Below are 14,440 nucleotides of genomic sequence, written 5' to 3' on the forward strand. Positions count from 1 at the left end.
TGCTCTAACACTTTTTACATTGCAGGCACTCAATTTATTAAAGAAATAAATGGCTAGCGCTTTGTAGACATAGTAAAAGTGACAAAGAGCCAAAGATATGTTTGAAAGTAACAGGGTAGGGGTAGCTGTCTCCCCAAATTCTTGAATGCTCCTGACAGCCACTGAACACCATAGTTATATGTTTTGGTTGTTTAGTTGCTACTTCGAGTCTGACTCTTTGGCAACCCCATGGACTGCAGACCTCCAGCGGATCTTCCCCACACATGGATCAAACCTACATCTTCTGCATTGACAACCAGATTCTTTACCACTGAGCCACCAGGGAAGCCCTTCAGTGTAGGGAGAAAAAGGTTTTTCCTTCTATTTACAGGGCAGCAATGGAGAGACAGACATAGAGAATAGACTTATGGACATGGGGAGAGGGTGAGATGTATGGAAAGAGTAACATGGAAACTTACATTACCATCTGTAAAATAGAAAGCTGTATGGCTCAGCAAACTCAAACAGGAGCTCTGTATCAACCTAGAGGGGTGGAAAGGGGGGTGGGGGAGAAGGGAGGGAGGTTCAAAAGGGAGGGGATGTATGTATACCTATCGCTGATTCATGTTGAGGTTTGACAGAAAACAGCAAAATTCTGTAAAGCAATTATCCTTCAATAAAAAATGTTTTTGCTTTCCGCAAACTAACATAGAAGACAATGACTGCAACTTAAATACAAAAGAAATCTACAGTTAAATCCACAGCTTTATACATTTATCTCATTCATGTATCAGTGAAAAATCACCAACTATCAAAAAAATAGGAAAAGTTATATAGTTATATAACAGATGACTAATATTTATAACAAAAACCAGATATAAGTAGGGTGGTATATCCGGACTCTCAAATCATAATGCCTCTTTGCTTGTCTTATGGAGTGTTCCAATGCTGCTGACCTCGCCACTAGCAGCCAAATGAGTTGCTGTCCAATTTTCATGAAGGCTTCATGTGATTTACTGACATAATTAGGAACTATTCTAAACACACTATCATAGATGAACTAGAGTTTACTAATATGGGATCTACACCAGAAATCACAGCGAGCAGTGTCTGCAGTAATATACCTTGACCTCTTTATTTTCTTTTTGAAAACCATGAATATTAGGCACATGATCACTTTCCTGTCAGTCATGTATCTAGCTAGTGACTGCAGTCTGCCAGTAAAAAATAGTGATCATTTCTAAAAGGATATTGTTTGTAGACAGGTTGACACACCTTCTTGAAAAGCACCACTGAGCTTAAGATATTTGGATGAGTTTTGATATTTTAGCTGAGCCTCAATTTAAGAAAACAGCCAATTTATCACACATAGATTTGGGGTTAAGGATTCCTTTCCTAATATAACTGCTTACTGGAGAGTTCCTTTAAATAGTGAGCATTTCTTTAAAACAGCAAAGGTCAAGCTTTTCTGTGATTGGTTTTGTGCATATGAAACTTCAAACAATAGCATGGGACCTATCTATCTGTGTGTGCGAGATGCCCACCGCCTCCAAAATAGCCAAGGGCCACAGAACAAAGTGTGGTTACAGTCTTTGATCTACTTTTCAGGCTTTTGTCAGGGACTGGCAAAAACAAACAAAAAAAGTACTTTGCCCTTCAAAGCAAGGGTCCCCAACCTCCCAGATCTAATGCTTGATGATTTGAGATGGAGCTGATAATGTAATAACGAAAAGTGCACAATAAATATAATGCGCTTGAATCATCCTGAAACCATCCCCCATTCCCTGGCCCATGGAAGAATTGTCTTCCACCAGTCCCTGGTGCCAAAAAGATTGAGGACTGCTGCTTTAAAGTATTTATTAATTTGCAGACAAAAATCAAACTCCTAGGCACCAAGGTAATTACTGTTAACGAAAGCTATATATCCCAGGAGCAACTTCCAAGTGACCCTGCCTCACTGTTGTAACTAACACTAGCTTTTATTATGTGCCCAGTGTTGTTCTGAGCACTTTATGAGGTAGAGTAACTCTGATATAGACTTCTCTCCTTCATCTGAAGGAATAGAAAGTTTATACAGCTACTAACAGTAGAAAACCAAGATAAAACATCCTGAACTGCCATATATCAATAATAATTCTGAGTACAAAGTATGGCTCAGACACCTATCTCATTAAGCAAGGCATCTGGAATCATGTTCTATGTAATCTGCTTTCCTCTGGTAATTTCTTACTTCAGGATAGCTTTGCTGTGTTCTCATGCACAGTAGATACTTTGAAAGGATTTGCATATGTTTTTCCTTCTGCCTAGAATGTCCTTCCTCTTCTGTTTATTAAAATTCTACTCACCCCTCAAAGCACAGCTCAAACTTCAAGTCCTTTTTGGAAACTTTTCCCTTTACATTTATCACCACCAAGTGGGATAACATATTGGGTGGAGCAAGGCTCTGAAATAAGGAGATAAACCAAGTAGACAAGAAATGGGCAGGTGAAGGTGGGATGTTTCGAAAGAACAGCATGTATATTATCTATGGTGAAACATCACCAGCCCAGGTGGGATGCATGAGACAAGTGCTCGGGCCTGGTGCACTGGGAAGACCCAGAGGAATCGGGTGGAGAGGGAGGTGGGAGGGGGGATCGGGATGGGGAATACGTGTAAATCTATGGCTGATTCATGTCAATGTATGACCAAACCCACTGAAATGTTGTGAAGTAATTAGCCTCCAACTAATAAAAAAAATAAATAAATCAAAATGACTAAAAGAAAAACAAGGAAAAAAAAAAAGAAATGGGCAATGAAAAGCACTGCAGGCAAAAGGCCAGAAGAAATAATATGTGGTTTATAGGGAATCCCAAATAGTTAGGTTGCAAAGGACTCTACTAGACTGGTTGAAAAGGAGACTAGACAGGTGGGCTGAACAGAAAGAGACTACAGTTTATTATTCTGTTAGTGATGGTGAGCTATGAAAGGATTTTAAGGGGAAAAAAAATGTCTCAACATACTGTAGTTTAGGGAAAAAAAAAAAAAAAAAAACAACACCTGTGGGAATGTGGAATAGTCTGGCCTGGAGATGAAACTGGAGGGCAGCAGTGATCAGTGTAAGAGGTAACAGGTGAAAAGGTGACCTTGATCTGTGAAAGGAGGGACCCAAGAGACATCAGAGGTAACAGGAATAGGTTTCACAGCCAACTGAGTGTGGCTGATGGGGTGCTGGAGATGCCAACTAGGAGGACTCTCGGGGTTCTAGTTTAAGTGAAAAGGTCCATTTTTGTAATGCTAATCTTTCAGGCAGGAAATACTGTATGTAGGAGGAACAGGTCTGGGAGCAGAGTGAAATGAGGTTTTTGCGACAGGTTGACCTGAAATGTTGATCCAACACTCAAGAACACCCAACATGCAGTTGGGATGGAGGGCTAAAGCTCAGTCTTGGAGAGAAAACTGTTCAGAGTCATTATCCTATTATTAATGCTATTTGAAACCACAGGATGAGATGAGGCTGATTAAGGAACAGGCGAGTACCCAGGGACTTCCCTGGCAATCCAGTGGTTAAGACTTCACCTTCCAATGCAGGGGATACAGGACAGATCCCTAGTAGGGGGGCGAAGATCCTGCATGCCTCTCAGCCAAAAAAAAAAACCCAATACACAAAACAGAAACAATATTGTAACAAGTTCAGTAAAGACTAAAAATGGTCCACATTAAAAAAAAAAATTCTTAAAAGAAAAAAAGGGCCAAGTATGGACACAGCACACCGATGTCTTAACAAGCAGGCCAAGGAAAGGAAGCCAGTGGAAGACACATGACTGAGAAAAAGACGGACTTTCCTGGTGGCACAGTGGATAGGAATCCGCCTGCCAATGCAGGGGACACGGGTTCTATCCCCAGTTCGGGAAGGTCCCACGTGCTGCAGGGCAACTAAGCCAGTACACAACTTCTGAGCCAGTGCTCCACAGCCCACGAGCCACAACTACTGAGCCTGTGTGCCGCAACTACTGAAGCCTGCACACCGCAGAGCCACACACCACGACTACTAAAGCCCACGCTCCACAACAAGAATAGCCCCCGCAGCGAGAAGCCTGAGCAATGCAACCAAGGTCAGCCTCCACTCACTGCAACGAGAGAAAGCCTGAGCACAGCAACGAAGGCCCAGCACAACCAAAAAATAATAACATACATTTTTAAAAGAAAAGAAAGAAAGAAGAGCCAGAAGCAAGAGGGCAAATCATGAGAGTGATTTTAGTGGGGGAAAAAAAAAACAACAGCAACGTTTTCTAGCAGCAGAGTTAGAGCAGTGAGACGTGGTAAGACAAGGAACTAAGAAGTCAGCTTCGGGCAGAGGTGGCAGTCTGACCTCTCTGAGAACAGAAGCGTGTGGGGGCGGTGGACAGGCGCAGAAGCAGGGTGAGCGAGTAAAAGTGCAAAACTGGAAGTAGAGATCAGGCGGCCTTATTACTAGTAAGTCATGACTGGTGTTTTAGAGACCCCACAGTAACCAGGAAGAACAAGAGGAGACAGAAGTTCATGAGAAATCTCTTTTGGGACATCTGTGGTTGTAGTTCACTTTTTAAACAGAAAGATTAAGGGTAATTTTAAATTCCAAGGAGTTACGAACAGGAAGCACTCCAACAAGGAAGAAACGGGAAATTGGTGGTGCAAGGTGTGAAACAAGAGGGCTACACGGAGCAGAACAGTTAGAATAACTGTGGCACATAATTAAGGTATTTCAGAAACAAATGAATACATGAAACAGTATTAGTTCATGATATTTATTACTGGGGCTGGTTACAGAAAAATCTTTTATCCACTGTTGATTTAGGCATAAGAATAGGTATTTGTCTCGTGTGACTTCCTTTTAGAACTTCTATTTTTAAAAAAATCATAAAACTGTCTCTATCTGGGAAGATTAGTATCAATTCTTTTTTTAAAAAGTGAGGAGGGTTGGAGCTGGGGTTTCGTTTCATGCCTCAGTAACTACGACCGAACAAGGTGTAGTACTTGGCAGGGTTCTTTCCACACAAGCACTTGGCTCCCGGCGGCAGCTCACAGAGTGGTTTGAAGGGGATGCACAAGCTTTTAGCTCCCATCGACGGGGCACCAGGCTCAAGATCTTGATCCCTGAATTAAAAACAAAGAAAAACTCCATTTATTTATGCCATACATTTTTTTTGTTTGTTTTCCATTTATTTTTATTAGTTGGAGGCTAATTACTTTACAATATTGTAGTGGTTTTTGTCATACATTGACATAAATCAGCCATGGATTTACATGTGTTCCCCATCCCGATCCCCCCTCCCATCTCCCTCCTCACCCCATCCCTCTGGGTCTTCCCAGTGCACCAGGCCCGAGCACTTGTCTCATGCATCTAACCTGGGCTGCTGACCTGTTTCACCCTAGATAATATACATGTTTCGATGCTGTTCTCTCAAAACATCCCACCCTGGCCTTCTCCCACAGAGTCCAAAAGTCTGTTCTGTACATCTGTGTCTCTTTTTCTGCTTTGCATATAGGGTTATTGTTACCATCTTTCTAAATTCCATATATATGCATTAGTATACTGTATTGGTCTTTATCTTTCTGGCTTACTTCACTCCGTATAATGGGCTCCAGGTTCATCCATCTCATTAGAACTGATTCAAATGAATTCTTTTTAATGGCTGAGTAATATTCCATGGTGTATATGTACCACCGCTTCCTTATCCATTCGTCTGCTGATGGGCATCTAGGTTGCTTCCATGTCCTGGCTATTATAAACAGTGCTGCGATGAACATTGGGGTGCACGTGTCTCTTTCAGATCTGGCCTCCTCAGTGTGTATGCCCAGAAGTGGGATTGCTGGGTCATATATGCCATACATTTCTATTCTTTTTCATTGCAATACCTCATAGGTTTTATCTGTTAAAACATAATTATCTTACCTAGCAGTGGTCTTTTTGATCCAATCTTCACAATCCATTTCCCCACAGAAAGGAATCTGGACAATCTAATAAGAACAAAAGGTTCAGTATTTACAACTCCTTCTATTCTACAAAAGGAACATTTGAGCTCTGTATTAAACCTGCAAGCAAAAAGGACAGGCCTCCCAGCCCTTTCCAGGCCATGACACCCTGCAAACCTGCTAAGAACTTTGCTCAGAGATGCCCGAGATAGGAAAGAAATGTTTTCCACTATCCCAAACCCACACTTCATGTAACATCTGCACATAACAAAGACATCTTTGTAATATACTTAAACTTAAATGACCAAATAAACTGGCTGCAATATAGTGCTAAAGAGAAGGAACAAAAAGTGAATTTCAAATCATCCTCATCTCAAATCTGCACTGCCGCCTGCTCTACCTGGCTCCATGGTTATCCGGAGGATGGAGAGGACAAACAGTAAACTGATTTTCAGTGAAAGAAAGCGTCAGTCACTCAGTCCTGTCCGACTCTTTGTGACCCCATGGACTGCAGCCCACCAGGCCCCTCTGTCTATGGGATTCTCCAGGCAAGACTACGGGAGTGGGCGGCCATTTTCTCCATGGGATCTTCCTGACCCAGGAACGGAAAGCCAGGTCTTCTGAATTGCAGGCAGATTCTTTACTGTCTGAGCCACCAAGGAAGTTCATATAATTAAGTATATAATTTTAATTTTATATAGAAATACTATAAAACTAATTATTGGATACATAAATTAATAATGTAAAATCTAAATGTAGAAACTGTGCAATGAAAACAGAAGAAAAAACAAACCTACAGATATAACAGCCGAACTAACAAAGTTAATTCCCTGTATTGAAACTTACTAAATCATTAGCATTTACACAGACAAAAAGCATGAAAAAACTGTACATTCTTAAAAGTATTATTTAAAATTTATTCTAAAAGACAGAATGGGGGGAGAACTTTAATCAGTCTCTAATTATGCAATGATATAAATACTAATCCAATTACAAAGACTGCAATAATAAATTTAAATTTAGTTTCTTAGAAATTTTATTTTTCTTAATGTACAACACAAAGCTATATTTTTTATAACATTAACAAATTTTATAGGAGTCTTATTTCTTTGCACCAAGGGAAAAAAAATCACTAAGACTTGAAAAGGTATTTCTAAAAAAAATTTTTTAATTTAAAATGGTAAAGCATGTAAACAAATTCAACCAAAGTTGTCATTAGATGCATTTGGACTCATAAATGATAATTTTGTGAAAAACCAAAAGATTCAATTCTTTTTAGCCTCAAAGCTTTTGATAAGATCTGAAATTTCTTATTATTTATGCACATAATTCATTAATGTGAAAGAAGAATACACATTTTTAGGCAATTTATTCAGCCATAGAAAGGTTTTTACCTTTTTATCTTTCATTTTTTTCTACATCTATATTTTAAAAAGACAAAATCTTTTGCAATATATAGTGTCTGGAACTCTTCAGCAGAAATGTTACTGATGAGAAATAGTAATGTAATAATAGAAATAATGATCAACAGATTAATGATATATTTATGTCAACAGTAAGAAGTATATGTTACATATAAATGACATCTATTTTTCATTTGATTAAGACCACCTCCTTGGAAAAATTTACTAAAATCAAGTCCTACAAATCAGATATATTAGAAAAAATTTTTTTCATTTATACCAACAAGGGAGGGTTGTTGTTATATGAAACTCTCACTTACATTCAAGTTCCAAAGATCCCCTCCTCCTTCTCCCCTCCCAGTAAATCCAATTTTATTTACCACAGCTTCAAAGCTTGCTTGACAGTCAGTCAACATAGCTAAGCTGACCAACAAGAGGTGAGATGGGAGATGAAACCGACCACTGAATACCAGAAACAACAGCTGCTGTGGTCTCTGTGTGATCTTTGCACACACAACCAAAACACTGTATTCTGGCTGAGGACAGGTGTTGAAATCTCTCCAACAGCTTATCCAATATTAGAATATGATTCCACTAATATCTGCTGAGATTCACTTCTTTGAAAGCAACGGATTAACTGATAAGTTACTCTATTGATTTATTAACTCTTATGCAATGTCTTTAATAGACTTTACTGTAAGAATGACTACCATATTTCTTTAATAAAGGAAATCATAAAATTCAATACTTTACAGAACAAAAAAATTATGAAAATAAGTAAATAAAGCACAGTGGAAGAAAAAATATACACAGTGTCCATTCTTAGGCAAAAAGGCTAGAAGAAATAGAAATCTGAAATATGTAGTTTGAAGTGAAGTGACAAATGATGGAAATGAGAAAGGTGGAAGATTACCAAGGCAATAAACCAAGAATAATAGAAGGCTAAATACTGCAGAATTATAGATCAGAAGGGGACTTTGATACTATTTTGTACTTATTTTTCAGAGTAGTAAACTGACAGACATATTAAGAGGATAATGATCACAAGCAACTAAAATCCTGTCTTATACCCTCAGGATGAATTTTTTAAAAAGACACAGAGAAAAAGTACATTAAGCTGAATCAGAAGAGAGACCCAAATTCTAATACTAGGCCTGCTGTTGTATGGCTTGGGGTAATTCATTTAGACTCTGGCCCATGGCTTTCTCATTTATAATCTGGGGACACAGAACAGGCTGTATAAGTAAACATGTATACCAGAATACTAAAGTTCATAAGTGATTCATTCCAGTAATTGATAATTTTACAAACTGAAACTTCTTCTCTATGAAAACTAAGTTTTGGCTGGGAACATCTGCATATACAGAGCACACAAAACTGATAAAATCTTCAAGAGTCATTAGAAAAACCCATGCAGTTTTATGGAATCCAGTAGTACCCACTCATTCTCAAAAACAGGCTTAGAAATGAGTAATATTTTTCACTCATTATTCAGAAAGATCAATCAATTAAGATCTGGGTAAGTATATACAGTGAGAGATCAGAAACAGGCATTCCTTATTTTAGGAAACCACCCATTACACTTCTGAAACTAAAACAATGCTTACTTTAGGAACTTAAGCTGAGAACACGAAATGAAATTTTTCAATAATGAAAATATCAGGGGTCATACAGAATGAAACTCATTCAATGAGCCTAATGAACATGAGAGAAAGCTTTTATAAAATCAGTTCACAGGGTTATCCAAAAATGACAGAATATTTTTTGCTGTAGGAAAGTCAATGGAAAACAGAGGCTGAATAATATATAAACCTTTTGTGTGACAGGCTTTGAAAAAGGGATTAACATGAAACATAAATTCAATGAGTCTTAAAATACCACTCACTGAAATACATTTATATTAAAAATTTTCAGAGTTCTCTTACCTTCCCAGAATCGAGCTCCTTCTGGAAGTCCTCCATGGTGTTAGCCACAACCATATGCGTCTTCAGGTCTTCAGAAGCCCTATCAAGTAAGCAGAATACGTATTTTTCCTCCTAATAAACTCAAGCACGCATTAGTTCAGCTGTGTCCCACTCTCTGCAACCCCAGGGATGGGAGCCCGCCAGGCTCCTCTGTCCATGGGATTTCCCAGGCAAGAATACTGGAGTGGGTTGCCATTTCCTTCCCCAAGGGATCTTCCAGACCCAGGGATCAAACCCGCATCTCCTGCGTCTCCTGCACTGTCAGGCCGATTCTTCACCACTGAGCCAAAGGCTACCCAGAATTAGAAGTGAATACGTATTTTCTCTTACTAATATGGCGAAGTTTTTTTTAATGCCATAATTTAATGGAAGAATAACAACTTGGAATTTAAAAGAATTCAACATGAACCTCAACTTTGTCTCCAGCAGTGACATTCAGTGAACTTCATCACTAGTTATTAGTTAGCTCATCACTGCATTATTGGAAACATTAACAAATTTGCCAAGCACACACAGGTAACAATTACTTCTGTCATAGTCATTAAATATCTACTGATCAACACTGTAACTCCTGGCTTTACCACTTAGTACCTACCAGAGTCTAGGTTATCATTTAAACTTCTCTGGTCTTAGTTTTCCCTTCTACAAAACTGGAAAAATACTTATCTAACTACCATATCAAATTGTTGTGAGAATCAAGCACAAAGGCATGAAAATGTTTAAAAAAGGAAAAAAAACACATAAATATACATTATTCAAGCTATTTTCACATACTCTGTAAGTCTTTTGTAAGAACCTCAGGTTCCAGAAATGAAATAAATATTATTCTCTTCCACACTCAAAGTCACACATCACATGAGGAGCACTCACGGGTGGGGACCAGTGAAGAGAAGGCATATTTTTCTTTTCTGAACCTCAGGGCTAGACTGTGGGAACCCTAACCATGACTGTTTGCTGTCCACCAAATCTGTTTCCCTTTCTTCTGACTTTTTTGCAGTGAGGTGGGTGGGCCCAAGTGACCAAGTTACAGCCAATAAGATACAGAAACGAGTATGCCACTTTCAAGGCTAAAGCCTTAAGGAGGGGAAAAAATGCACTATTAATGCAAGCAACTTACATTAATAAATTTACTGAATTAAAGTGTCAATACACAGATATAAAGAACAGACTGTTGGACTCTGTGGGAGAAGGCGAGGGTGGGATGATTTGAGAGAATAGCACTGAAACATGTACATTATCATATGTGAAACAGATCGCCAGTCCAGGTTCAATGCATGAGACAGGGTGCTCAGGGCTGGTGCACTGGGATGACCCTGAGGGATGGGATGGGGAGGGAGGTGGGAGGGGGGTTCAGGATGGGGAATGCATGTACACCCATGGCTGATTCATGTCAATGTATGGCAAAAACCATGACAATATTATAAAGAAATTAGCCTCCAATTAAAAAATTTTTTTAAGTCAATAAAGTCCTGTTTTTTTAGCCATTAAAGCAGTGTTTTTTCCAACCAGGGGTGTATATCTGGATCACACAGAGCATTTTAACAATACAGGTGACCAGAATCTATCTTAAAATTAATGAATCAGAGTCTCCAGGTATAAGACCCAGGTATTTTTCTGTTCCCAAAGCTCTCAGGTGACTCTGAAGAGAAACTCTGGAGAATAGTCACTGTGCTGAGAGCACTATTCAGGTGACAGCAACAAGGACAGGCAGCTTTCTAATCTTGCATCTCTGACAGTATCTCCTGCTCTGAGTGCAGATGAACTTCACAAGAATTATGCATTTGTTGGCCAAAAAATCCATGAAAGTCATCCTCAAGAGACGTATTATCATTCGCATTTTAAGGCAAGCCAGCCAACAAAAGCAAGTTCATTTGCCTACTACCATCACATAAAAGCACCAAAGCCAAGGCTAAAACTAGTTCACTCCTTATGTGCAAGATTTACTGAAGATGAACATAAATCAGACACAGGTATTAGAAGATAAACAAGCAAGGTGCAGGCACAATCCACCCCCCCGCCCCCACAACAAACTGAGCCTCTATCCCCAGTGGCCACAGGTCCACCTTCAGGTGGACAGAAAAGAAAATAAGGTGCCACCCATAGGCCACCCATCTTCTAGTGTCTCTGCCTTGAGATCTGTGATTCTAAAAGTCCCCTCTCCAGAGGTCAGGGCAGCCTCAAGCCTTCCCATCACCCCCAGCCCCCTTCAGGAGGTTCTTAGCCTTGGTGACATATCATCACCATCAGGGGGTGTATACTACTCAAGGTGCCAGGCGCCCTAGGCCAGTTAACACCTCTCCAGGAGGGTCCCAGGCACAGGTAGTTTTGAAAAGCTCCCCAGGTGCTGCTAATGTGTACCCAACAAGTGTGAATCAGTGCCTCTGTCCCTCAAATCTGATGTATCATAAAAGCCTGGATCTAAAATGAACCCAAATCAGTCGAAGGGACAGATAGTCCATCACTCCAAACCCAATAGGGAGCAGAATGCATACATAAAATAATCACAATACAAGTCAAAAAACCAAAGAGAAAGGCCAATTAAGAACTATGGGAGTTCGGAGGGAAAGATGACTTCCCATGGGGCCAATCAAGGATTCTGTGGTAGAGATCTCAAAGGCTGAGCACAATGAGAAAACAAGAGACACAAGCAACTTTAAGGAACTGACCGGGTAAAGAGGTTAACGTGGATGTCTTCCAAAATAGCATGAAGCTTCGTCTCAGCCTCATTTTCAGCAATTGTCAGCTTTTCTCCAGTGTCTCGTCTGACAGCTACAAACTGACAGTTCTTCATATCACGTGGCCCAACCTCAAGTCTAATCGGGACTCCCTAGAAAACAAAAAAGCAGTGAAAAATGACACATGCACATCTCCAATTGAATAAACAGACTGATATCATGGCTTTACCTACTATAGATCATAAATACCTGAAACACAAAGACAGATGCAAGCCATTTTTAAGAGAAGGTAATATTCCTGATATATTTCAGAAGCCTATTCCAATGAGAAGGCATAAACCTAAGGAAAGAAGGTGGGCCCAAGTGGCTCTGAGCTGGAAAAGTTTAATGGGGAAACACGAGGGCAGCTGTCCAGCTTGCGGTTCCTAACTTCTCTCACATAACAGCACACGTGGAAAATCACACTTGCATGGCACACGGGGGTAAACACAGTAGGCTCCTTGGCACACCCCCGACTCATTCACGGCACATGGCATGCTTTGGTGGCAAGGCCCTGGCTCTGGCTGCTCTACCTTGAGCATCAGAATTACCGAAGGACTTGTCAAAGTACACACTGCTGGGCTCTGCCACCCGAGTTTCTGATCACCATAGGTCCAGCAATGGGGCCCGAGAATCTGTAATCCTATCAAGTTCTAAGATGGTAAAGAATCCATCTACAATGCGGGAGACGTGGGTTCTATCCCTGGGTTGGGAAGATTCCCTGGAGAAGGTAACTGGCTACCCACTTCAGTATTCTTGCCTGGAGAATTCTATGGACAGAGGCACAAACATGGGATCACTGACAGGCTACAGTACACGGATCACAAAGAGTCGGACATGACCAAGGGACTTCTCACTTCACTTTCATCAAGTTCTCCCGTGATGCTGAGCTGCTGGTCCTGGGACTGCACTCTGAGAACCATTCCCCAGGAGCCCAGGGTTTTTACAAAGGAGCTTAAGGAGCATATGCAGTTTAAGCCTTGTGGATGTTCAATCCTTGTGAATCCACATAATAAGTTTGCTCTGAGTGGATTAAGGCTTAAGAGAGATCCCACTTTTAGGGACTAGAAATTTCCTGACAAAACTTTAACACACTTTTCTTTTTTGAGTGAAGGATCCTCTATAATCGTTTTGAATTTAAGTTAGGAGCCTCTCTACACAGTTCAGCTGATCAGTCATTCCCCCAAACCAAAGCCAAAGGAAAACATGTAAATGTTACTCTAGAAAAAAATGATTTACCCCTACAGAAGACTCACTTTATAAAATAACACCACTCTGGAACAAAATACTGTATACTTTCACATTATTTTATTGTTTCCCTTTATTCATCCAATGTATACATGTGTTAAGAAACAGTGTTAAGTGCAATGAGATTTAAAAAGATGAATAAGAGAGATCCTATCCTCAAGAAGCTTCATGTTTTGCAGGGTAATTAAGAATTGCATACAAATAATAAAAATCAGTGCAGAAAATCAGAAAATCAAAAGTGGGAGACTACCCTCAGGAGGAAGAGAGAAGAAAAGTCACTGGAGAAGGCAAAAATTAATGAGCAATCATCAAAACAGAAGAACGTTCTATAAAATAACTGACCTGTATTTACAAAAATGTAAATACCATGGATGACAACGAAAAGCTGAGGAACTACTCCTGATTAAAAGAAACTAAAAAGAGATGAAAATAAAAATGCATTAGGACTACATTCTATCCTGGGCAAGGGAGAGCCAGGACAGCTCAGAGGAATGTAGAGGAGAGGCCCACAAGCGTGGACGACTATTTTTTACCTTTCAGTCCAGTTAGTAGCAAGGGATAGGTTTCTTTTTGGTACCGTGGGCAAGTACAAATGGGTTTAGACAAGGTATTACTGCAATCACACACTTGCTATTTCCAAGTAAATAAAAAAGACTGCAATTAAAGGGAAATTTACACAACTTTAAAGTCTTTATTAAAGGTAGGAGAGTATGTGAAGGAAAAAATATATCACAAAAGGAAAGCAACATCAATATAACTACTATCTCTCAGCACAGATTTATCTGAGGGGCCATTTAAAACTAACAAACAGCTAAAAGATGAGCGACTTTGGGGACATGCGTTGTTAATACTGAATAATCCCAGTATGGCTAAGCTTGCATATTTGAAAACTTGAACCTGCAACCTCACTACCTCTTCCCATCCACTGCCTGTAATGTGAGTTTATAAATTCTTGACTCCTAACTGCTAGTTCTAACAAGATTTCCTGTTTCATCATTAAGAAAAAAATCCCAGAAGTTTGAAAAATGGAATAAAGAATACTGATCACCTATTAATAACTGTGCAATAAATAAAAGTTAAATCAAAAACATTAAATCAGAATTTATACTAAATATACAAAGTAAAAATTAACAAACCACTGTGAAACAACGTGGTGTGAAATTACTCTCTGATTAGCTGCACCAATCACAGATGTTAACAG

The 14,440-nt window shown here is 39.6% G+C and overlaps 1 protein-coding gene across 1 annotated transcript in view; it reads right to left on the reverse strand.

The window, feature by feature from the left end:
* Positions 1-4,728: 4,728 nt before the first annotated feature.
* Positions 4,729-14,440, reverse strand: part of EPRS1 (glutamyl-prolyl-tRNA synthetase 1) — a 60,927-nt gene continuing 51,215 nt past the window's right edge. The window contains exons 29-32 of the mRNA XM_043923130.1: positions 11,944-12,104; positions 9,239-9,317; positions 5,891-5,955; positions 4,729-5,091 (exon numbers count right to left, since the gene is read on the reverse strand). Of these exons, the coding sequence (XP_043779065.1) occupies positions 4,941-5,091; positions 5,891-5,955; positions 9,239-9,317; positions 11,944-12,104 (456 nt within the window). The 3' untranslated portion in view covers positions 4,729-4,940. The remainder of the gene's footprint in view (positions 5,092-5,890; positions 5,956-9,238; positions 9,318-11,943; positions 12,105-14,440) is intronic.

Source organism: Cervus elaphus, chromosome 14 (assembly GCF_910594005.1).
Source record: "Cervus elaphus chromosome 14, mCerEla1.1, whole genome shotgun sequence".
Taxonomy (NCBI): domain Eukaryota; kingdom Metazoa; phylum Chordata; class Mammalia; order Artiodactyla; family Cervidae; genus Cervus; species Cervus elaphus.